Source organism: Gopherus evgoodei, chromosome 1 (assembly GCF_007399415.2).
Source record: "Gopherus evgoodei ecotype Sinaloan lineage chromosome 1, rGopEvg1_v1.p, whole genome shotgun sequence".
Classification (NCBI taxonomy): domain Eukaryota; kingdom Metazoa; phylum Chordata; order Testudines; family Testudinidae; genus Gopherus; species Gopherus evgoodei.
Window position 1 is genome coordinate 140,905,017 of NC_044322.1, and position 24,286 is coordinate 140,929,302.

At 46.1% G+C, this 24,286-nt stretch overlaps 1 protein-coding gene and 1 long non-coding RNA gene across 7 annotated transcripts in view; one reads left to right on the top strand and one right to left on the bottom strand.

Annotated features, from left to right (window-relative positions):
- SH3KBP1 (SH3 domain containing kinase binding protein 1) overlaps nucleotides 1-24,286 on the bottom strand; it is a 366,732-nt gene that overhangs the window by 50,465 nt on the left and 291,981 nt on the right. For all 6 annotated transcript variants that reach the window (XM_030574488.1, XM_030574496.1, XM_030574505.1 and 3 more), the window contains 2 exons: nucleotides 3,842-3,943; nucleotides 340-391 (listed from right to left, as the gene is read on the bottom strand). In XM_030574488.1, coding sequence (XP_030430348.1) covers nucleotides 340-391; nucleotides 3,842-3,943 — 154 coding nt within the window. The remainder of the gene's footprint in view (nucleotides 1-339; nucleotides 392-3,841; nucleotides 3,944-24,286) is intronic.
- Nucleotides 1-24,286, top strand: part of LOC115657156 — a 52,239-nt gene that overhangs the window by 16,228 nt on the left and 11,725 nt on the right. The gene's annotated exons all lie outside the window — the stretch shown is intronic.

Consider the following 24,286-nt stretch of genomic DNA (forward strand, 5'->3'; position numbering starts at 1 on the left):
AATTTGATTTAAATTCCAAGAACAAAAGTTTCATGTTTAGTATAAACTGTTTGAAATGAACCATAATATTTAAGATAAATCTTCTAATGTATTATTTTCAAATAAGAATTGGCATGTGTCCTCTTTCAGTTCACTCACAATCTATTTAGAAAGCAGATCGCAAACTTTCATGGTTGTGTAATTTTTTGCATCTTGTATCCAATCTACTGTTAGTGATTGAGACTCTTCCTGTATATTGGCTTTGATACTGATGGCATCCATACAAATTTGAAAATACACATGGTTCTGTATGGAATGTGTTTCACTGATGTATATTATATAAGAGCAACAACACCTTACCTGACCCTTGTTTGGTGACAGGAGCTGATGGAGGTGGTGGTTTCTTAGGTCTCTAAAATCAAGGAAAAGCAGAAAAGAGATTGCTTGTAAACACTTGAAGTCATAGAAAGATTTGATGTAATACTACTTTACAATGACAATTACATGTCTTCAGATTCCAGGCCTGTAAATCACACATTTCACAAGTACTAAATTCAATTAAAAGATTTTCAAGAAAGAAAATGTAATTGAGAAACACTATGCCACTTTACTATTTTTTACACTTGAAATGTCTTTTAGATAAAAGCTCAGCATTAAGTGGCTTACAATCACTGAAAACAATGGCCTTTTGTACACTGAAGTAGCCTTTGCAAGTAAGACTTAATCTTGTAAATATCCAAAGCCATTTTGAAAAATGTGTAAGCAATGAAGGAGCTGAAATATGTTTCTTACACTAAGTTGAAGCATAAATGCAGAACACAAGAAATACTCTAGAGGTTACATTTTGCCAATATATGGTTGTTATCCCATTTGTGACGAACATCTTCAAGCATAGTTATTAAGACTTCCCTTCCCATGCTTGATGAAATGAAGCTAATTATTCACATCAACAGCCAATTATTATTCATCATTTACTTTTATTTTCTCTGCTATCACCATCCTTCCTAACAGGACTGCAACACTTTACATGTTTCACAAATACGATCACTGAATTGGTTTCAGATCTGTTTTTCTTCTCTATTATGTAGATTAGCTGCCGGTGGTTTTTCCTTTTGTGCGTGTGTGCACGGCGCACACCATACTGACAGATGCTGTAAATGCCTTAGAGTGAATGCAAAATCAAACGGGGCATATGACATACTAATTTAACTCCCACACTTAAAATAAAAGGTCAAAGCTATTGAGTTAAAACTCTTCTAATAAAAAATGTGTGTGTGTGTGTTATATACGTTTCTATTAGAGAGCTTATAGATAGATAGATAGATAGATAGATAGATAGATAGATAGATAGATAGATAGATAGATAGATAGATAGATAGATAGATAGATAGATATAAAACACACACACTCTCTCTCTCTCTCTATGTGGTATTCCTCATTCCTCAGGATGACTATCATTCTGCTTAATCACTTGCAACCTAATGGCCCCACATAAAAGCTACCACCTTCTTGACTGAGGAACATTGATTAGGACACCCTTTATTATAGGTGAGGCTGGTAGCACTGCTTACTAAGTTTGCCTGATACTACTCATTATAAGCCTGTGTTTTCAGTTGCTTATAACTTTCCAAAATTTAATCCTTTTGGCTGAAATTTTCCTTGATGGGTGTCTGCCTCAGGCTGAATTTTTTTGAGGGGGGGAAAGTTCAACAATTTTTTTTCCAAATTTAGCCAAGTTACAAGCCTTTGAAATAAAAATTACAGTTCACATGTGCTCAGTAAAGATTTACTAGGGCTAAATAGCTACAGTCTCTGAAGATCCCATTCTCACTGAGTATGGTCGAACCCCTCACACCTCTCACATGTGACCAGACAGCAGATGCACCATCCCCACAGAGTGACTAAGCATGTTCCTGCCCAAGGCTAAGGGGGTTCAAAGCCTTTCCCTGTAGTGACTGTTCTGGCCAGGGTGAGGCTGTACTCTAGAGTGAGGGCAGCGAGCTACCTCTCCCGTGCTTTCACTGCCAGCGCCTTCGCCCCATTCCCCAAGCTGGTGCCCAAGAGACCAGAACAAAGAACGGGGGAGGGGTTGGCTGAGTCCAAGCTTGTCTGAAGAGCCTGAGGATGGAGCCTGTGACTAGGGGCTAGTGTCAGGAGGGTGATGGGAGGAAACTGATCTGACAAATAGCTGAGAAGAGGAAACAGGGACTGGCTGGAAAGGAGAGTGGGACTGCAAGTTAGGGCAGGGAGCAGACTGGGACTTGGCCCTGAGCCAGGAGGGGAGACCAGGACTTGCTGGGCAAGGAGTCTGAAACTGGGATGAGAAGCCTGAGCAGTGGAGACTTGGACTGAAAATGTATCAGCAAAGGAATCTGGAACTAGGGCAGGAGCCAAGGATGAGAAAGAAACAGGAGTGGCACAGGGACTGGTTGAAAGGGACAAGACAGAAGAGCTCAAGTTTGGAAGTCTGCGCCAGCAGAGGTGGATTAAGATTTACCGGGGCCCTGGGCACAAATAACTTTTGGGCCCTCTCCAGCTGCCTCGCCCTGGGTCCCTGCCCTGTGCTCCTCCTCTCTCCATTCCCATTCTCCTCCCCCCACCCCTCCTCCCTTCCCCACTGCCTCTCCCCACAGACCACCCCTTTCCCCCTTCCCAACTCCCTCCTCCATTCACTACTCCCTCTTCCTCCCAACCCCTTCCCAATTCCCCCATCCCTCTTCCCCTCACCCCACCCCCTTCCTCACACCCTTTTTCCCACTCCCTTGCATATTTTTTCCAAGGGTCTCTGTCTCTTCTAGAAATCACTTTCTTTTCATTACCAGGCCTCATGTTCTTTTCCAGGCTCTCCACTCTGATGCGGAATGACATTTTACTCTGTGAAAGCGTTTTTGTTGTTCTCACAAGAGCAATAAATTCCACCTTCATCTTCAATAGTTATGCTAGCTTCTGAGAGTTGTTTTGTGATTTCTTTATCAAGGTTTCCAAGTTATTTAATCTGGCATCCAATTTTACTGTCAGTCCTTGAGAAAGAGTGTCTCTGAGTCTTGAGTTTATCACTGATGGCTTACATAATAATCACTCTGAACTATAAATGAAGAGCCTGATTATAAGCTCACAATATCACCCTGATGACAGAGGAGTTTCCTGAAAATGGGGTAGTCTCTTTAGAGAAGAGGAATCTACCAAGTTCTCTCAGAAAGTGTGTTAGGATTTCTAAATGGTGTTAGGGAAATAAATAACCTTGCCTATTTTAAAACAGGCAAAAGAATTTACTCACAGTCAAAAAAAAAATTAATGGAGTCTGACAGAGCTCAAGCATACATGTCATTAAACAAGCTTAGCTTTCTTCTTTCAAACACATGCTAGAATTTCACCCTTTTCTTTCTGGAAGAGTGCATTAAATTATGGCTGCTGGCAAGACAAAATGACATCTGTCTAAAAGCAGTTGATAGACTAATGTTTCATAGTGTATCACACACACTGTAGACATGTTAATGATTTTGATCATCATTACACTATAAAAACTGAGCAAATTACACCATGATCTCCAGTCATTCTGCCTCAGATAAACTGAGAATGTGGCACAGAGGGCTTTAAAAACAAGGTAATAGAGGTTGGATGACTGGTTTTATGGGCCAGCAAAATACCTTCCAAAAAATTACACAATATGGCCTCAAGCTATGAACAATCCAACATAGATGCTGCTGCTGTTATCCAGCAATGCTACTTTCCCTAACCATTTTTGTTTAATTTTTTCCAAGTGTAACTTGTCTTATATGAATCATAGAAATCCAGAGCAGAATTTCATCTCAAGTTTTATCCTATATAATAAAGCAAACCAGAGGGAAATAATTACACTTACCTCTTTTTCAAAATCAGAGGGAAGAAGCTTGACAAAGTTATCTGGAAACACTCCACGCTTGCCATTGAGTTCTCCTTCCCACCAGCCTGCATCAATGCAATCCTACAATACATAAATAAAATGTCAAAAATTATACATGTACATATGCTGTACAGATTTATGCGTTGAAAGGCAGTTTGCCATAACCTTCTGCCTTTTCACCACAGCAGGACAATTTTCTAGAGTTTCAGGCATGCAGAACACTCTCCTAAATGAAACCTACAATAATCACCCTGGTTCATGTTGTGATGTGGAATAAGGAGGAAAAAACAATAAATGTAAGTGCTTAATCAAGACTGGCTGGGCTTAAAGCGAAATGTTACCATTTAATCCATTAAACCAATAAGGCCTTTTGGCAGGTATGATATTACTTCTCTCCAATTACATTTTAGTAAAATAAAATGATTTTATTAAACAAATACATTTTAGAATGCATTCCAAGCATTAATAAGACTCCTTTATTTTAATACTAAGGCTCTGAAATGTAAAACCTCTTCAAAGAGACCCTGACACACTAATAACTTTTACAATTATTACATTTGATCACAAGTCCATTTGAACTGTTATATGCCGATTCATTTTTTATTACCACCAATCATTGATTAGCAGTATGTTTACATCTACCCAGAAACTTCTTTAAGGCATCACCATCATCTGCAGCATTCTGTGAATAGCACAAACTAGTGTGCATAACAAAATAATTCTACTAAGGTGGGGACAACAAAAACATTGAGTTATGACATTATTCGATGACAGACTGGAGGCACAGGCTAATTCTAAGTAAAAAAAGAGAATTAGGTATTTTGGTAATGAACCATAATACTGAAATTGAAAAAAACATGATAACTTAACAAGGCTTTTCATTATTATTTATTATTCTCTTATTATTAATTATTATTATTATTAATTATTATAGCCAGTGATGGCAGTCACTGTTGATCAGCTGCTTATAGCTTCAGCAGACGAAACGGTTCAGACTGAAATTTTCCATACTGGGTGTCTGCCTCAAGCTGGATTTTATTTGAAAGTTTCAACTAAAATAGTTCAAAACATTTCCCCAATGTCATTTTTTAAATGACTGGTTTGCTCATATTGAAAAATTTATTACAGCCATTGGATTGAGAACCTCTACCACCCCCATGTCTTGGAGCAAGGGCTTGACATTTGGCAAGGGGTTGCCCTCCTTTTGCTGGCCCTGTGAATATTCAACTACATTTGCCCACACTAAAACCTCTGAAAATTCACAGTTCACACATGCTCAGTAGACACCTGTTAGAGTTTGGAGGTAAATTCTCTGAAGAGTCTGTCTGCAGTGAGAATAATCCAATATAGGGCTGTGAAGACCACTGACAAAGTGTCTCATCCCTGTCTAGTGCCTGGTCCACATAAAAAATGTCTACTTCTGCTAGCAGTTACTCTGTTAACTTCAGTGGGACAGGCCTGTCAGATGGATGTATAGGTACGAATTCTGTTGCTGACCCAAGTTGAGAGCCAGTGTGATTCCACATGATAAGAGTTTTTTTAATGTAGGAAATTACACTTTAAAAAAACTACATTAATAGAACATTAAGGTCTTTAATTACATAGCCACATACTACTTTTTTCACAGCATGCATGGTCCTCAGGGAATGAATTAATGTCATGTAGTGAGTTAAGCTGCTGTCTGTAGGACCCTGCCTCATTTGTCACAGAAGCTGGAGGTGTGTAATCAATGAGACAAGGGACTGCAGGAAGAGAGAGGATGGTCTTATGATTAAGATTGTGTCCTTGCATCAGCCACGGAGTTTCCGTGGGATACTGGGCAAGTCATTTAAACTAAAATGTTCACAGCTGCCCACTAATAGTGTTCCTCATTTTCTGTGTGCCAGACATGAGAACTCTGGAGGCTGATTTACAGAAGAGCTGGGCACTCACAGCTGCAGATGAAGTCACTGGGAGGTGTGCTTTGAACATACAGTGCTATATAATGCTAAATACTGGGGAAAATCAGGTTCTAGGTTTCTCAAATCGGGCACCCAAAATTAGTGGAAACTTTTGGCCTTTAATCTCTCTGCCTCATTTCCTCATCTGTAAACTGGAGATAGTACAGGTCTCTCGCAACTTACGCATTTAACATGCACAATTTCAGCTTTACACTGAAAGGCCTGGACTCCCGGAGGGGGGCATGACCTCAAGATTTAAAGGTCCTGGGGTACCAGCTGTGGCTGGGAGTCCCAGGGCTTTTAAATCACTCAGGGGGATCTCAGCTGCAGAGGTGGCTGATAGCCCCTGGGGCGAAATAAAGGGTCCGAGGTTCCAGCCACCGTGGAGCCTCGGGCCCTTTAAATGCCGCCTCCCCACCCCCTCGGGTCCTGCAGTCAGAGCTGCGGGCGGGATTTAAAGGGCTCTTCTGGGCTCCCCACCAGGGTGGGAAGCCTGGCGGAGCCCTTTAAATCTCGCCCCCTCCCCCCGTCCCACCAGCCGGAGCTGCAGGTGGGATTTAAAAGGCTTGGGGTTCTGACTATATGCGGTTTTCGCTTTACGCGATAACCGCTGAACGGAACCCCCGCTTAAGATGCGACAGACCTGTACTACCCCCCCTCACCTCACAGAGGTACTATGAGGATAAATTAATTGTTTGTGAAGCACTCAGATACTATAGCAATAACCACTATAAAAAAGCTCATGAGGAAGTGAGTAATTCTGTATTCAGCGCAGGGTTTGAATAGTGTGCAGTAAATAAGGCGCGGGGCCACACATGGAACTATGAAGATAAAAATATATAGAATAGCCGCTCATTCAGTAAGCACTGTCCAAACTGCACAATGAATGAAGCAGGGGTCCTGTGGAAAAAATAGCAGGTGATCATGGTAATTAAAGACTGTATGATAATGCAGACACATGAGGGAGCCAAATTAAGGTTGCATGGGCTTACTATTGCTTTTCCAGGTAAGTAATTGCTTTAGTTGCCATAGAGATGTAAGATGAGTGCGAGAGAAGCAGTGTCTGCAGAACAGTCTCTCTGTTCAATAGGAAGAAGTCCACACTATGAAAAACTTGAAAAAAATCTTGTTCAGTATTACTACATTACTTTGCATCTGTTTATCTCTGTTGCATTTTTCTAGAAGTTATAATGTGTGTGTAGCAGGAAGGGATTAAATGAGAAAAATCAAATGAGTATTAAAAGGAAAGAAGACTGAACATTTTTGCTGCCTGTCCATTTTCGATTCTGCTTATTTACCTTATTTAATCTCAGGAGAACTAGTTAAATGGCATGGTACCTTGGATAGTAATTTATTCATTGTTGGATCAGAGCCAGATCTGGTCCCCCTTTCTTTTATTTTTGTTTTTAACCACAATTCACTGATTTACTGTGTCCATGATCTAAAAACAGGCAACTGAACAACTCTTCCACTCTACTTTCCTCCCCTATTCCTTTCCTCTTATCTCTTAGTGATCAGTTTATTTTCCTTCCCCCCCCCAACTTTCCCTCCTGTTTTAGCATTGTGGGCTGCAGTCATAATGCCTTCATTTTTCAGCACTACGTTTACATCTTTGAACAGATTTCTCTTTTTGGCTTAGTAAATTGGGCTGATCCTTGGCTAACTGATGACTTTAAATAAAACAAACTGCAAGAGTTATATACTCAATGAATGATTTAAAATATAGGCAGGCATTTTTACACATGCCTCATTCTTGAGGTGCAGTAACTGTCCTACTCCTGGGTGACATCTACTTCAGCAGAGACTACTATTCAGTGTATTGAATTATGCTATATTTTGTGGTGGTTTTCTAATGTGATATCCTTTTGGTACTAAATTGCCAAAATATTTATGACCTAATTTAGTTTTGAATGGAGTTTTTCAGAGGTGAAATTTCTGTGCATAGAACAATGGCACTATTTAGCTCTAGCTAATATTCCTGACGATTACACACACTTTATCGGATGTATATTTTTTTAGGTCAAGGTTTTAGTTATCCCCTATGGCCGGGGAAATCCTCTTCGTATTTTCTCACTTCATATACCCCAGTTAAATTTCATCTTTGATGCTTCTGAGTTTACTCATTTTCATGAACAGACTTATATATCATGTTCATTAATCCAGAACAGATGGTGTCTCCCAACACCTACAACCTGCCAATCTGGCTTATGCAGCCAATCACCACACAGGATTTTTCACACATTAAGCAAATCTTCAGACAGCCTCTCTAATTTTTCCATTCTCTATCTTATATGCAAGAAGGTCCTTCTTCGTCGCTGAGCAGAAAGGATGGGGAGACTTCATCAAAAAGAAAGCTAAGTTTGGAGAATGGGTGTACATCATCTAGGACGTCACCTTGCAGTACACCATGAAAATACAAGATAAGGGGGAACATGTGTTCGATAAGAACAGGAAAGTTTAATTCAGAGCTTTAAGAAGTATTATTAGGAAGAGTTTGAACCAAAATTTAGCTTTTGTAAAAATAAGCTTTAACAAAAGCTAAAGACCAACAGAACTGTTTTAATTAATTTCTTTTAAAGCCTCCAATGGAAACCTTTTATAAAACAAAAGTATATTTTCCCCTGCAGTGTTTGTAACCAACACATTGCAGTATTATGCTTGTGCATAAGAACCCGAGTATGTGATAAAATGACTTATAGAAAATATGTAGTAAAACAAAAATTTTTGACTGCTCTTTTCATTATCCAGGCTGAGAGAAACATAAAACTTAAACAGTACAGTGAAAAGTAAAGAGGATGATTAACTTTTTCTCCCTTTAAAAAGAAAAACTGGAGGAGTTTTTTGTAATACACTGAGGAATTTGTGTTTCACATTATTTTAAGGTGAACAGATTTTTAAATACACTCCTAGCAAAATTAACAAAGCAATAAAACCTACGATAAAGGACATGGCTGATTCATATGCTTTCATATAAAGAGCTTTTTATCCAGAGATTGCAAATCAATTTACAGAGGAAAAAATCGTCTCCATTTAACAGGTGGGAAAATGGAGACAGAGAAGAAGGGATGGGCCCAAGGTCACAAAGCAGGCCAGTGGAAGAAGCCAAATTGCAATTTTCATTCTCAGACTCTCCAGTCTAGTACCCTCATCACTGGACCACAGTAAAGTATTATTAGACGAAATAAAATAATTTGTTAGCAAAGTTCTTCTATAGTAAAGGAGAAGCTTGGATGAAAAAAAAACAGTAAACACCACCTAACCCCCGGGCATGTACTCGGACTGCTTGTCCTAGCCTCGATGGCTGCACTGCTATTTTTAGCCCACAGGGCTTGAGCAGACCTAGTGCATGTATGTCTACCCAAGTTGAGTATACCTCCCAGCTATTGTGCCCTATAAGACAAAAAAAAAAACCTCACCTGGGATATCAGATAAAATGTCAATATGACCCGAGATTTTTAAGGAATTTATCTTAAAAAAAAATGTAAACAGGAAAAAACATTTAGTCAGAGAAATAGCAAGTGCAAGAAACAGCATATACCAGAATAATCGGACACCTACTATTCCCCAGGATGCCTAAGAATTTTGCCAGTAATTGTAAGCATACATTCTGGCAGACACTAAAGAATGATCCCTTTCTTGACATCAGCAATGTCCAGGAGAAATGGGAGTAAGGACATCCCTCATGTAATCAGAAATGAGACACACCCAGCTGCAAAAAAAATTATAAGAGGGAACCATCTTGAGAAAACAGACATTTTTGTAGGAGGGCAGAAAAAGAAGACAAAAGTCTCAATTCTGAAACTGGAGCTTACAGTGAGCAAAAGAGACAAGATAAAATTTATCAAGTACACAAGGCATTCAAGACTTGAAAGAGAAAATAAAAGGAGCACAAGCTCTGTTAGCATGTAAGCAAAGGAAACTTGTATTTGGAGCACCAGATATCTGATACCACCTGCAAAAGTGAAGGAAACATAGGCACTGTTTACAATATAAGACTACAATATAACGTCACTTTTCAGCAGCTCCCAACTGGGGCCTTGTCAAACTCTGTCTTGGCTTATAAAAACTTAAAAACCAATGAAGTTATATTTTGTCCTTCTGGACTAAGACGTCATTATAGTATAGTACTTGGTCTCTCAGACGGTGGGCTGCTGGACTAGCACATTCTTAAATAGGCTACAAAACTGCTGAATTTTTTCTTAAAATTACAAAGAAGGGGGAAGATACAAACTTTATAGCTTCTGTAGACCAAGCTTATTGCACATTCCAGAGGCTCCTTGCATCCCTCCATGCTCCCTACAAGCACCCTGTGTACCACCCTCCCATCCCCCTCTGTTTCAGGGACTTCCTGCAGCTCCCCCCCTACCCCCCAGGGCTGTGCCTGTCCTCTATTCCCCTCACCACCCTGTGCCAGGGCTTTGTCTCTCCCATACCACTGTTCTTTATTCCCCTTGCCCCCCCCCCCCCACTCCCAGGTCCCATCTTCCCCATTCACCCACCCAGTTCCCCTACTAGATCCACGCTTTCCTCATCACCACCACACACCCCCGTCATTGCCAAGTCCACTTCCTCCTCCTGAGTCCCCTCTGGATCCTTGCTTCCCTCATCACCTCCACTCCTCCCACCCCTGTCCTCTCTGAGTCCCTGCTTCCTTTTCTCTTTACCTCCACTGCCCCATTCCACCACCACTCTTCCCTGTACTCGCCAAGCCTCCATTTCCCCTATAGCCCCACATACTGTGCTCCCCCCCTCAACTCCTCTCTGTAAGACACTTATTTCTGTTTGAGTCCAAGCTACAGAAAATCTCCCCAGGCAGTGTTACACTGCTGCCTGTGATATGTGTAGTCAGCAGTAGGGGGTAGTACAGAAAGTCCTCTGCTTGCAGCACCCCTCCTCCCAGGGTTCCTTTGCACAAAATCAATATGCATAACGGACAGACAGAGAAATGTCTGTCTGACAGACAGAGAAAAGCCTTAGATCTCGCTTTGCTTGGCCAGCAAACAATGGTATTCTATGAAGCCTGCTCTAAAGAGCAAGAGAACAGACTTTGGCTAATTTAATTCCTCCATGGTGGTCTTGCCAGCTAAAAGACGGTAGTTCTTAGTTATGATTCACTGACACAAGCTAAGGCAGCTTCACTATCATAGTCTCTGTGAAAACCAACCTGTTTTGTACATTCAGCTTTAACGTAACACCTGTAACAAAGTTATTCCCTTTAGTACAGGTAGGGAAGAGAGACAAGGGAAATGTGTCACACCTGGGAAAGCTCTTAGGGATTTTTATGTTTAACAAAAGAGGACAGAGGAAATGTTTGTTTTCCTCTGTCCTTTGTTAATGTTATGTTTTGGGAATTGCCCTGACATGAGCACTCCCAAGAGACGGTTGTAGTGGGGGAAAGGTGGGAAAACTGCCCTTTATTAACTTTCCTTGAGGTTTTCAATGGGGGAATTGTCTCTTTGTGTAGATGCAGTAGAGAAGGGAATGGCACACCTTTCTAACCTTTATTGCTTTATGCTCTCAGCCTTTGTCTGGCCAGCAAATCTCTTATTTAACCCCTAACACCTCCTTCCTCCTCTTGTGAACCCACTATTCACTTTAACCAGAGGACAGGAAGTTCCAGTGCTAAAGTGGATTTAGTCCAGGCACAGATGTGCTAGCATTGTGCCATTGTTGGCAGTCTGTCAACAGGGAAGGGACAGGTGGATATAGGCCAAAAGGGGACTATTCTTTAAATGCAGTTTGCTTAGGAATGTAAACAGGATTCTTCTGGGGAAAATGTGTGTTTATAAACTCAAAGGGTAACCCTCCTCGGGCAGCAAGGAGGTGCTAGAAACTGCCTTCCTCAGGCAGCACAGTAATGACTCTGAACCATTTATATGTTGAAAGTGACAAATTAAAGAGTCCTTATAGACTAACAGATGTGTTGGAGCATGAGCTTTCATGGGTGAATACCCACTTCGTTATATGTTGGTTTACTTACAGGATAGCTTCTGTAATTGCAAGAGAAACTCCTTTAAAACTGAAGGACTATGATGAAAGAGTATGTGAGCTTTACTCAGCATGCTCCATGGGAGGTGGGTGCATTCAGAACCTCTGAAAATCAGGCTACTTTTATGTAAAAGTTAATTTTATCTAGATGCCTAATAAGGATATATGTGCCAAATTTTAAGCATTCAAGTTTAAAACATTTGTCCATTCTGTTCTGTCATGATCTTCTACTGATATGTAAACTGTTTTGAAGCCCTTTGTATGATGTACAGATTTCAGCTATGGTTATGTGCTACTGTGCTTTTCCTTTTACAGTCTATGGTTAAACTGCAACTTCAAAATGTGTATTCAATAGGGCTCCTTATTCAAAGTGACAGTGCTACAGTACTGCACTTGGACACTTATTATAATCTAAACAACCTTTATAAAAATCAGTCCTCCAGAGTATGGAAGCTGGTTAGATAGATAGATCTTACATTCTATCAGTTTTCCTCAGCTACCTCCCTTCCACAATTCACAGTCCATGTATCTCCACCAGTATTCCACATAACCAGTGCTGGACTTCACCCTGACCACATTTAAATGGTTATACATTCATGTCTTTGGATGATAATACAGGGCTGGGTGGTTTTCATACATTATTTTGTAAGTATTTCTGCACTAGTGTGCATAAATATGTGGTGTAGAGTACGAGATTGAAAATGGTGACTGAGATACAGCTAGGAAACATTTTGTGTGAATTGGTGATCAAATTGTAGTGGCTGCTCTACAGTGGATGGTAATTTTTATGTAGAACTTAGAGAACAGAAGTTTACATGAATATGTGCATTTATGTATCCTATCTATGGTCAGAATGAATTCTCATTGGTGCTCACACAGGCTTGGGTTTGTCTGTGTTTTTTCCATTGGTGCCAGCCAGGTCCAGTAGACTGCAGAATCAGGAGCATCTAGCATGCAAAATAGATAAAGACCTCGCAGGAGCTCCTTGGTACACTGTAGTACCACAAACACTATTTACTACACACTATCTGTGGGGTGGATGAATGCTGGGACACGGTTGGCAAGCTTAGCTTTAGCCCTAATCACCAACAAACCCTGTGTGAATCATTGTTTGAGGAGCTGAATTCAAATTTTGGTATATTTGTATGACACCCATATTATGTGGGCTTTGGGGGCTTTTTTTCTTCCAGAAAAGAAAATGCCAGTTTCCAAAGCATTTGGGGATTTTGCCATGACAACCTCCCCCCCAATTTAAACATTAGTTTCTTAGCTAAAACCCATGCAACAGTTTGAAAGTAAACATGCTAATGATTTAGTAACTTCAAATCCATGGTGTTAGACTGACCTACCAAGTCTCACTCACTTGGAATTAATTTTAAGGTTCTAACATACTCTTCTTGCACTGTAGGATTTTGCAACATGATTGAGACCAGAAATCTCCCTCATTGAAATTATCATGTTTACAGTCCTGCTAATTTCAATTTGAGGCAAAAATAATTTCATATTCTACCAAAGTTAGTTTTTATTTTGTATAAAGCAATACTTACGCAAATTATGTTTACATGACACAAAGGGATTTATGATTAACCCATAAGTGCTTCCATGGCTGAGAGGCACGCTAGACTCTGACCCAGCTAAAAGGGTCAGCAAGGCAATCACCATTTTCTCTTTTAATGGAAAAGATGATATCTATTTCAGGTTCATATAAACTCATGACACAGGTTTTCCTATTTCCCTATTCACAAAAAGTCACAATATACAAGGTTGTTTTTTTAAAAAAAAATGATATAAGAGGTAGGCCAAACTAGGTCATATTACAAGTGCTGCTCTACTCTATTATTTTTATTTTTTTTTCTTAAAATCACTTGAAAAAAGGAGGGTCATGCTGTGTAAGTGACCATTCTTGATCCCTTTAATAACAAGCAGTAGTAATTTAGCCCTTTGTTTCCCTTTTCATCTGCATCCAGAAGCCCCACCAACCCACTCCACCACCTAGTGTCATGCTTTGGGAGGGTGAGGGGCTAGTAGCAGAAGTACTGAAGGCAGCAGCACATGCCTGAAGACAAGCAGCTGCTACTTCCAATGGTATCAGCTGTCTGATCCTGGAGGATATCTGGCAGCCCACATCTGGTAATGGAGGGCCAAGTACTATGGCTTCACCAACAGAATAGAAAACCTGAGGTGGTATAGAAGGGTCAAGAGCAACTGGGCTGAGGTGGGGAAGGGGATGTCCAGCTAGCAATGAAGCTGTGCAAACACCGATCTCCCTCCTTTCTGTTATCCCTAGAGAGATTGCAGCAGTTATGGTAGCCACTTCTGCACCCCTTCCAGCATCTGGGAGAGAACCTCTGCTGTCCTTTCCCCCATACACTTGGGAGGTGGCCAGTATCCTTTTCTCACGGGGTTGGGAGGAAGAGCCAGTGGAGGTTCCCATGTTGCCAATTCTTATGATTTTTACTGAGGGTCTTATGAAGGTATTTTATATTTTAATTAATGCCTGAGCCCCTAGATACATGTTTCCATTAAAAAAAAAAAGTAAGTTTCTCATAGCTGTGGAGAAAAGGTTAAAAACACAAACCAAATGTAGCCTTAAAGCTCAAAAACCAGAAATCAAACAAAAGGAATCCCAAAATTATTATTTTTATATTACTGTTATTAAGCCACTCATGACTTTTTGGGGCCTGATTTATGATTTTGAACATTTGGGATTAGCAATACAGAGGTTCTCTCTCAGGGGCAGATCAAAGGGCTGCTGGGAGAAGAGGAGAAGCAGCTGTACCATCTGTCAGCTTCCCACTTTAGCTCAGTTCTTCCTCCTGTTCCACTTACTCCCAGTCACATTTTCCATTTAAGTTGCAGTAGTCTTTTTGCTGCCTTCTCCATGGAAGTTGGATGCTTGAGAGGGTATTACAGCTGGAATAGGAAGCAGACTACGAACTTCAGGCAGGTGCCGCTGCTCTTGAGTCTCCCCTCTGCTAGTGATTTACAGGACTTCTACTTGTAATGAATAAATACAGGGGAGACATAGTTGGGGATCCCCAAACAAGTTACACTGCCATTATATTTATTCTCTCCCCTTCATATATGTATGTATTACTCCTGAGGGAATTCTGCACCAAAACACTAAAAATTATGCACACAATATTTTTAAATTCTGCATATTTTATTTATCAATAAATAAATGTAATTCCAGCACAGCAGTGGGGAGCACATGCCACTGGCTGCACTGAGGTGGGGGATCCCCCTAAAGCCCCCACCTCCTCTAATATAGGGATTCAGCAGTGAGGCTGCACCTGACCCTGACACAGTGTAAGAGCTGGGCCTGCCCCAGAAACACCCTGGGGTCTTGTCCCTCTGCACCAGGTGTGGGTGGGCAGGCTTAGCCTAGCAGGATCCAAGTGTGGAAGAGATCCAGGTGTGGGCTGAGAGGTTTCTGTGTGGGGCAAACTGGGTGTGGGCAGCTCATTGGGAGATTTGGATGCACAAGGGCTCATTGTGGGGTTCAGGTACAGGGGCAATGGGACTCTGCAAGGGATCCAGGTGAAGATGGTTGGGACTCAGCAAGGAGGATATGGGGGCTCATTGGGGGAGTGGGTCTTGATGGTATAAGGGTCCAGGTGCTGCTGGTTAGGAATCAGTGGGGTGGGAGTCTGTGTGGGGGGCTTGTCGGAGGGATCCAGATTTGAGGGGGTGGGGCTTGTCAGGGCAAGGGGGTCAATGGGCCTGCTTAATGAGCCCCAGCTGCTGCTGAGGGGATGCCGTGTGCCAGGATGCCACTTCCCCCATGATTCCCCTATTCCCTTTTCTTCTCCAGCCCCCACCCATTTCCATCCACCTGCCCTATTCCACCACTTCTTCCTTCACCACTGACTCTTCCCCTCAACCCTTCACCAGCCCCACCAAGGGCACTCACTGTTGCATAGAAAACAGGAAGGCTCCCAGCACACAGAAGGGAGCATGACTGGCACTAGGAGCCAGGAAGTGGTGTTCAGCTGTAGAATCAAAGGAGCCCATACACAACCTCCTTCAGCTGGGCAGCGCTGTGCTTGCAGGAATGAGGGGGGTAGTGGCACATAACCCCATATGCCCCCCATGCCTCACCTCTGTTTGGAGGGAGTAATCCCCCTTCAAACTGCACACACTGTTGCCCTCGTTTCCCTCTCACTTCTGGCGTGGCTTCCCTGATGTTTTCTGCACAGAAGCACAGGAATTCGGGGATGGGGTTGTGCGGGTGTACAGTCACGCAGAATCCCCCCAGTAGTAATATGTAGGTAAAGCTACAGCAACATCCTATCACTGCAGATGCATACAGCAAGTTACAAAGATTGCTCTTTTACTCAGCACGGGTCTTATATTTCTGGTAAATGTGTATAGTGAGCTTTTAAATGTATAATTACATCTGTGACAAAATTCCTCCTCTACCTTGGTGGGTCCTGCGCTTATTGGCAGATGTGCTCACTTCACAGATTCACCCTGTAGGTTAGGAAACAGCCCAGAGACCTTCCCCTCTGGTAGAAGCCACAGTCCAGGTCAATTCCTCCTGTGTTTGATCAGGAGTTGGGAGGTTTGGGGGGAACCAAGGCCTGCCCTCTACTCCGGGTTCCAGTCCAGGGCCCGGTGGACTGCAGCTGTCTAGAGTGCCTCTTGTAACAGCTGTGTGACAGCTACAACTCCCTGAGCTACTTACCCCTGGCTTCCTCCCAGCACCTTCTTTGTCCTCACTACCGGATGTTCCTCCTGATGTCTGATAACGCTTGTACTGCTCAGTCCTCCAGCAGTATGCCTACTTACTCTCAGCTTCTTGCACACCTCTTGCTCCCAGTTCCTCCCTCACTCACATACACTTCCTCTCCTCTGGCTCCCTTTGGCCTGACTGGAGTGAGCCCTTTTATAGCATCAGAGGGGCTTAATTAGAGTCAGGTGCTTAACAGCCTCACCTGACTCTTAGCAGGTTAATCAGAGTGAGGTGTTCTCATTAGCCTGGAGCAGCCCCTGCTCTGGTCACTCAGGGAACAGAAAACTGCTTATCCAGTAGTCAGTATATCTCCCTTTTACTAAGATGGGCCAGTGTATACTCCACCCTGGTTCCAAGGCCCGCTGGGGATACCAGTTGGCGTCTCCTTCACGAGGCCGTGAGCACAAGTGTGTACTTGGCGCAGTTTATCCCCGTCCTGGACACCTGCCCCTTCTGCAGTGTTAGGGAGACCATGGCACACGTTTACCTAGAGTGTGCCCAGGCTGCAACCCCTATTCCAGCTCCTCTTGGATATATTATTATGTTTTTGGTTGCACTTTTCCCCTCACTTGTTCATCTATGCACTCTCTATCCGTGGCCCCACAAAGTCGCGGGACCTCCTTGTCAATCTCCTTCTAGCTCTGGCCAAAATGGCCATCTACAAAACCAGGGAGAGGAGGTTGGCCGACAGGATTTCCTGCAACTGGGGGGCCTACCCACTCCTTGGATACCAACAGGACTACTCTGCTGTTCCCAACTGGCCTGGGTTTATCACACATTCTAGTGAGGCTATAGTTAAGACATCAACTGCTAGTTACTGGTTGTGCTTGTTAGGATTTTCCCAAAAGTTGCTTGGCACAGAGGGACTGGTAAGTGGAGAGTTATAACTGTTCTAGAGAGCACTGTTGAGACCAGTGGAACACAGCAGCTCCTTTGAAAATGTAGCTGCTGAATGTGCGCACACATGCTGCGGTTTTATATGGTCAAGTGAGTTTTCTGAATATTCCAATAAAGGGGCTTTTTGCCCATGCAAATAGATGAACTTTCTTATACTGTTAGCATTTTTGGAAAAATATACCCTATAAGACTTTTTTTAAACCTAAGATTTTATAAATAAATTTAATTACACACAAAAACATCCAGATGATTAGCAAGCTAAATTACACAGTGAAAAATATAAACGACTCAAACTAATTATGTAGTGAGACATAGCAAAACAGTGGAGTCTTTTGAAAAATAAAATCCCTGAATAGTAGGAACCTAGAGATTCTGAAAGAAATGATAGAAATCTTCAACACAATGTCTCATTCCCTGCAGAAGGGCTCTCACAAAATATTTTCCTGCTCTTGAAAACTTTGTTACAAATGTCTGCTTTCCTTCTGCTTTTGTAGATACATCAAGAAAGACACTGAACTTGTAAAACCACCTTATTAGGAAGAGTCATGAATGTGTCTCACATTTTTAGTACAGAGAGCTTTCATGTGTCATCTGTATCTAGAAGCTACATATTAAATTATTACTACCATAATTTTAAGTCTCGCCCTTGCATTTCCCCCCACAATTGAGAGCCAACCCCATAATTTACAAAAGCAAAACCACCGAATTTGAGTTTTGAAAATTTTAGCCTTAGGACAAATGTGTTTACACTTTTCCAGAAATTATCAGTAAGTGTATATTTTTAAAAGACCTCTTAATTTGAGGATTGAAGACATAATAAGAGAGTCAAATCACAAGCAAAACTCTGAATCTGCAATTCCCTGCATACACACACAGCCCAAGTGAAGTCACTGCTTCATACATAAATATGTATTGATTGCTGAATCAAGGCCAAAAGTCCTGACTACAAAGAGCAGGAGCAGACCTATAAAACAGGTAGCACCATTTTTAAACACAGCCCCTAGCACTGGTACAAAAATTTATGTATAGGATATGAAGTATATATACAGAATATGAAAGGAAAAAGACGGTTACTCACCTTTGTAACTGTTGTTCTTCGAGATGTGTTGCTCATATCCATTCCAGTTAGGTGTACGCGCCGCGCGTGCACATTCGTCGGAAAACTTTTACCCTAGCAACTCAGTGGGCCGGCAGGTCGCCCCCTAGAGTGGCGCCACCATGGCGCTCCATATATACTCCTGCCGGCCCACCCGCTCCTCAGTTCCTTCTTGCCGGCTACTCCGACAGTGGGGAAGGAGGGCGGGTGTGGAATGGATGTGAGCAACACATCTCGAAGAACAACAGTTACAAAGGTGAGTAACCGTCTTTTCTTCTTCGAGTGATTGCTCATATCCATTCCAGTTAGGTGAATCCCAAGCCTTACAAAGGCGGTGGGGTCGGAGTGAAATGTGGCAGAATAAAACTGCTGAGCCAGAGGCTACAGCCTCTCTTGACTGCTGAACCAGGGCATACTGCGAAGCCAAGGTATGGACCGAGGACCAATGGAGCTTCGCGACAGATCTCGTGGGTAGAAACACGAGCCAGCAAGGCGGCAGATGAAGCCTGAGCCCTGGTAGAATGCACGTTGATGTGGCTCGGGGAAATATGAGCCAAATCATAACAAGTGGGGATGTCCGCCATCACCCCAGATGAGATCCTCTGAGAGGAGAACAAGCAAGCCCTCCCTTTGGCCCGCTACCGGGATAGAGCTGGGGCACCTTAGGAAATGGTTCTGTCAGCATAATATAATGCGAGCACTCCACAGATGTCCAAGGAGTGCAACGGTTGTGCCCATTGCGTTGAACTGTGGGTAACATGAAAAGCCAAAACCACCTTAGGGAGGAAAGCCGGGTGCGGTCATAACTGCACCTTGTCTTTGTGAAACCTAGTGTACGGCGGAACCCCCGTAAGAGCTCTGATCTCAGAGACCCGTCTGGCCAAGACTAGGTTGAGGTCCCAGATCGGGGCTGGGCGGCGCACCCGAGGGTGCAAGCGCTCCAAGCCCTTGAGGGACCTCGAACTCATAGAGCGTGAGAACACTGAACGTCCATCTCAGCCTGCTGGAAGGTAGAGATGGCTGCTGAGTGTATCCTCAGCGCTGATACCGCCAGGTCCTGCCGCTGAAGGCCAGAGGCAGGCCAAATAGAGGGGATCGAGACCTCAGCAGGAGCAAGATCGAGCGAATTGCAGCTGTAAAAGAAACGCTTCCACCTGGCCCGGTACGTCGACCAGGTGGAAGGCTGCCTGTCACCCCGACTCAGGAACGCAGCAGCCACCGTGAGGTGAAGAGGCTGCAGGTCCGAGTGACGAAGCCTGTCGTTGCCCTGAGTGATGAGGTCTGGGCTGACAGGCCGAGCAACATGGTATGTCAGTGCTGCCTGGACCATTCTGGAGTGATCATGATGATGCACGCTCTGCCCCTGCGGAGTTTGAGCAGGACCTAATGAACCAGTGGGAACAGTGGGAAGGCATAATGCAGTTGGCCTTTCCACGGCATCAGGAATGCGTCCAAGATTGATTCCGAGGAGAGATCTTGGAAGGAGCAGAACACCTGGCATTTCCTGCTCTCGCGGTGAGCGAACAGGTCTGTGTGAGGAAACATCTCCACTTCCGGAAAGCGGGACGCCTCATATGGGGCAGAGTGATCACTCGTAAGGCAGGAAAGACCTGCTGAGGCAAAGAGTTAAGACGTTCCAAACGCCTGGGAGAAAGGACGTCGCCATCTCCATCGAGTGGGCCATGCAAAAGACCCGGAAATGGATGGCCTCCTGACAAAAAAGGGGGGGAGGACTATGTCCCCCCTGAATACTTATGAAGCACCTGGTCGTTGTGTTGGCTGTAAACACCGAGATACAACGGCCTCGCAGCTGCCGCTGGAACCCCTGGCACGCCAGGCGGACTACTCTCATTTTTGGGGCATTGATGAGGAATGCCAGCTCCCTAGAAGACCAAAGGCCTTAAGCTCAGAGGTGACCATGAGCACTCGAGCAGAGAGATGAGGGGCAGTGAGCCGGACTTGGAGAGGACGGAGGCGGAGCTTGGCGTGTTTGGTTACAAACTTGCGGGCAACCATGGACCCAGGAGACTGAGACAAGAACGAGCTGAGGTCGTTGGGAAAGCCTTCAGACCTCAGATGATTGTTGCCATCGCCTAAAATCGCAGTTGCGATAAGCAGGCTCCGGCTAGGTAGGAGACCAGGATAGCCCCTAGGGAGCCCAACCTCTGCGTGGGGACCAGAGTGGATTGCTCTATAATAAACAGCAGGCCTTGACCTGTGAATAAGACCGTGGCGATGCCCACGCGCTGAGTGGTTTGTGTCTCAGAGTCTCCGTGGATAAGCGAATCGTCCAGATACGGAAAAACGCATATCCGACATCAGCGACGGTAGGCGGCGACTATGGCCGTAAACCGGGAGTATTGACTGTCAGCTATAGAGCGGAGGCATCTCCCGTGCGGAGGGAAGATGGCATTGCGAAAGTACGCGTCCTTCATATCCAGGGCGGCACAGTAGCCCCCAGGAGGCAAGGATGGAATAATGGTTCCCAGGGATACCATGCAGAACTCCAACCTTATCCTAACCCGGTTGAGTCCGTGCAGGACCAAGAAGGTCTGAAACCTGTGTTCGAGTGGGGGACTAGGGCATAACGGGGGTAAAACCCCTTACCCCTTTCGTCCGCTGAAGGGGGACAGGGCTGGAGCAAATTAAAGGTGGTACCTATGCTCCATCGTGCGCAGGACCCAGCGATCTGAAAGTTACTGGGGCCATGCCAGGAGAAAGCGGGATCGGGATCCCGTCCTGCGACTGGTACACCGCCCTCAGGTGAACCTTGGAAGGTCCGTCTTTGGTCCCAGTGGTAATTGCGAGGGACCTTGACTTTGGCTCTTTAGGGGTCCTGACGTTCGTCTGCGACCACCTTGGCCCTGCCGTTTGCCAGAGTTCTGCCTCCGGCTAGGCACAGAGTATGGCGGCTGGGGCCAGAAAGGCCTGCGTTTGGTCGCTGGCGTATACATGCTGAGAGGCATTAGGACCCTATTGCCCATCAGACTTCGCAGTCTGGGGCTGTCTCTGCCGCGAAGATGCCTTTACCAACAAAGGGTAAATCCTGAATGGTATACCGCAGCTCCGGCCGGAGGTTTAAAACCTGAAGCCATGAAATGCACCTCACGGCGACACTCAAGGCCAGAGTGCTGGCCGCAGAGTCTGCTGCGTCCAACGAGGCCTGGAGGGACGCCCTGGGAACCTTCTTTCCCCCGTCCTCCAAGACGGCAGCGAACTCCAGGTGGAAGTTTTGAGGGAGAAACTCCTTCACTCAGGTGCCATAATTATCGCAGCTAAGCAAAGCTTGTTGCTTTGCTACCCCGAGCTGCAGGGCCCCTGCAGAGTACACCTGGCGGCCAAGCCTGTTCATTCGCCAAGCCTCTTTCTGCTTCGGGGCTGGCGCCCGCTGGCCATCATATCAGGATCGTGGTCCTGAGCATAAAATCTGCGCATATGGGATGACACGGATGCGTGTCCGGACGGCCATGGAGGTACTAAAAGAAGGCACAGGCAGAGTCTCTGACTCACTCGGACCTTGCCCAACTCGGCACCGGGGACCGGCATCTGGAGGTGTATCGGTACCTGGAACGAGATCCAGACCCGCAACCAGAACGGTGTCGGGAGGTCGACTGAGATCTCGAGGCTCGGAGAAGGGCTACAGGAGTCAAGGTACCTGCCCCGGTGCCAGGAGTCGGAACGGTGCCAATAGCGGGTCGGCGAACGGGATACCGACCGGTGCAGCGAGTGTGACCAGTACCGAGGAAAACAGCACCGGGACTGCCAGTGGTGTCCGGCGTGCCGACAGGACTTGGAGTGTCTGCGGGACCGTGATCATGAACGGTGCCGCTCTGCTGTGCTGACAGGGGGCAGTCCCCTGAAGAGACTGTATTACCCGTACCGGCGGTGCCGGGGTCAGGCAGCACTGACTCTGTCATGGCACTGAGAGCCCTCGCCGTTGGTAACATCTCCGGCGTGAAGGGAACAGCAGGCTCAACCACAGTGCATACTGGGGAGCTATCAGGCACCGGATTCGACGGCCCTCGTGGGACCGGGATCCACGGTACCGAGGTCATCAGAGCTTCGGTAGGTGTCGGTGCCGGGCGATCCGAGTTAGACAAGCTGTCTGGCTGCGGTGCCGTCAGCACGGAAGCAGCGGGAGTAATACGCTCAACCACGGCGCGTACCGGGGAGCCGTCGGGCACCGGGTTCGATAGCCCTTGTGGGACTGGAATCGACGGTGCCGATGTTGTCGGTGCCTCAGAGGCGTCGGTGCCGGGCAATCCGACTTAGACTAGCCCTCTGGCTGCGGTGCCGTTGGCATGGAAGCAGCCGGAGCAGTAGCTCAACCACGGCGCGTGCCGGGGAGCCGCCAGGCACCGGATTCTACGGCCCTTGCGGGACCGGGATCGACGGTGCCGACGTCATCGGTGCCGCAGCAGGTGTCTGTGCCGGGCGATCCGACTTAGACTAGCCCTCTGGCTGCGGTGCCATTGGCACGGAAGCAGCCGGAGCAGTAGCTCAACCACGGCGCGTGCCGGGGAGCCGTCAGGCACCGGATTCTACGGCCCTTGCGGGACCGGGGATCGACGGTGCCGACGTCATCGGTGCCGCAGCAGGTGTCGGTGCCGGGCGATCCGACGTAGACGAGCTCTCTGGCTGCGGTGCCGTTGGCACGGAAGCAGCAGGAGCAGTAGCTCAACCACGGCGCGTGCCGGGGAGCCGTCAGGCACCGGATTCTACGGCCCTTGTGGGACCGGGATCGACGGTGCCGACGTCATCGGTGCTGCAGCAGGTGCCGGTGCCGGGCGATCCGACTTAGACGAGCCCTCTGGCTGCGGTGCCGCTGGCGCGGGAGCAGCAGGAGCAATACGCTCAACCACGGCGCGTGCCGGGGAGCCGTCAGGCACCGGATTCGACGGCCCTTGTGGGACCGGGATCGACGGTGTCGATGTCATCGGTGCCGTAGCAGGTGTCGGCGCCGGGCGATCCGACTTAGACGAGCTCTCTGGCTGCGGTGCCGCTGGCACGGAAGCAGCAGGAGCAGTAGCTCAACCGCGGTGCGTGCCGGGGAGCCGTCAGGCACCGGATTCCACGGCCCTCGTGGGACCGGGATCGACGGTGCCGACGTCGTCGGTGCCGGGCGAACCATCTTAGACGAGCTCTCTAGCTGCGGTGCAGTTGGCACAGAAGCAGCAGGAGCAGTAAGCTCTACCACGGCGCGAGCCGGGGAGCTGCCAGGCACCGGATTCAGTGGTCCTGGGGGACTGGAATCGACGGTGCCGAAGTCATCGGTGCCTCTGTAGGTGTCGGTGCCGGGTAACGCAACTTAGGCGAGCTCTCTGGCTGCGATGCAGGTGGCACGGAAGCAGCGGGAGCAGGGGGCTCAACCACGGCGCGTGCCGGGGAGCCGCCAGGCACCAGCAGGAATCGTAGGCTCTCTCGACCTCGGAAGAAGGGAGCGGTGCCGAGTCGACATCGGTGCCGGCGACGGTCGGTGCCGAAAGGCCTTGGTAGTACCGGCGGGGTCCGGTGCCGAGGAGGCGCTTCTGCCCGCCGCTTGAACATCGCTCGGCGCCCAAGGTGGAGGGGTAAGTGAAAGTCCCGCACCTTTTTGTTCTCGGCTTAAAAGCCTTGCAAATGGGGCACTTATCTGTCAAGTGTGATTCCCTGAGGCACTTCAAACAGGAGTCATGTAGATCTCTCTTCGGCCGCGGCTTCTGGCAGGCCGGGCCCCTTTTAAAACCTGGTGAGCCATGCATGGCTCCGGCACTGGCTCATGGAAGGGG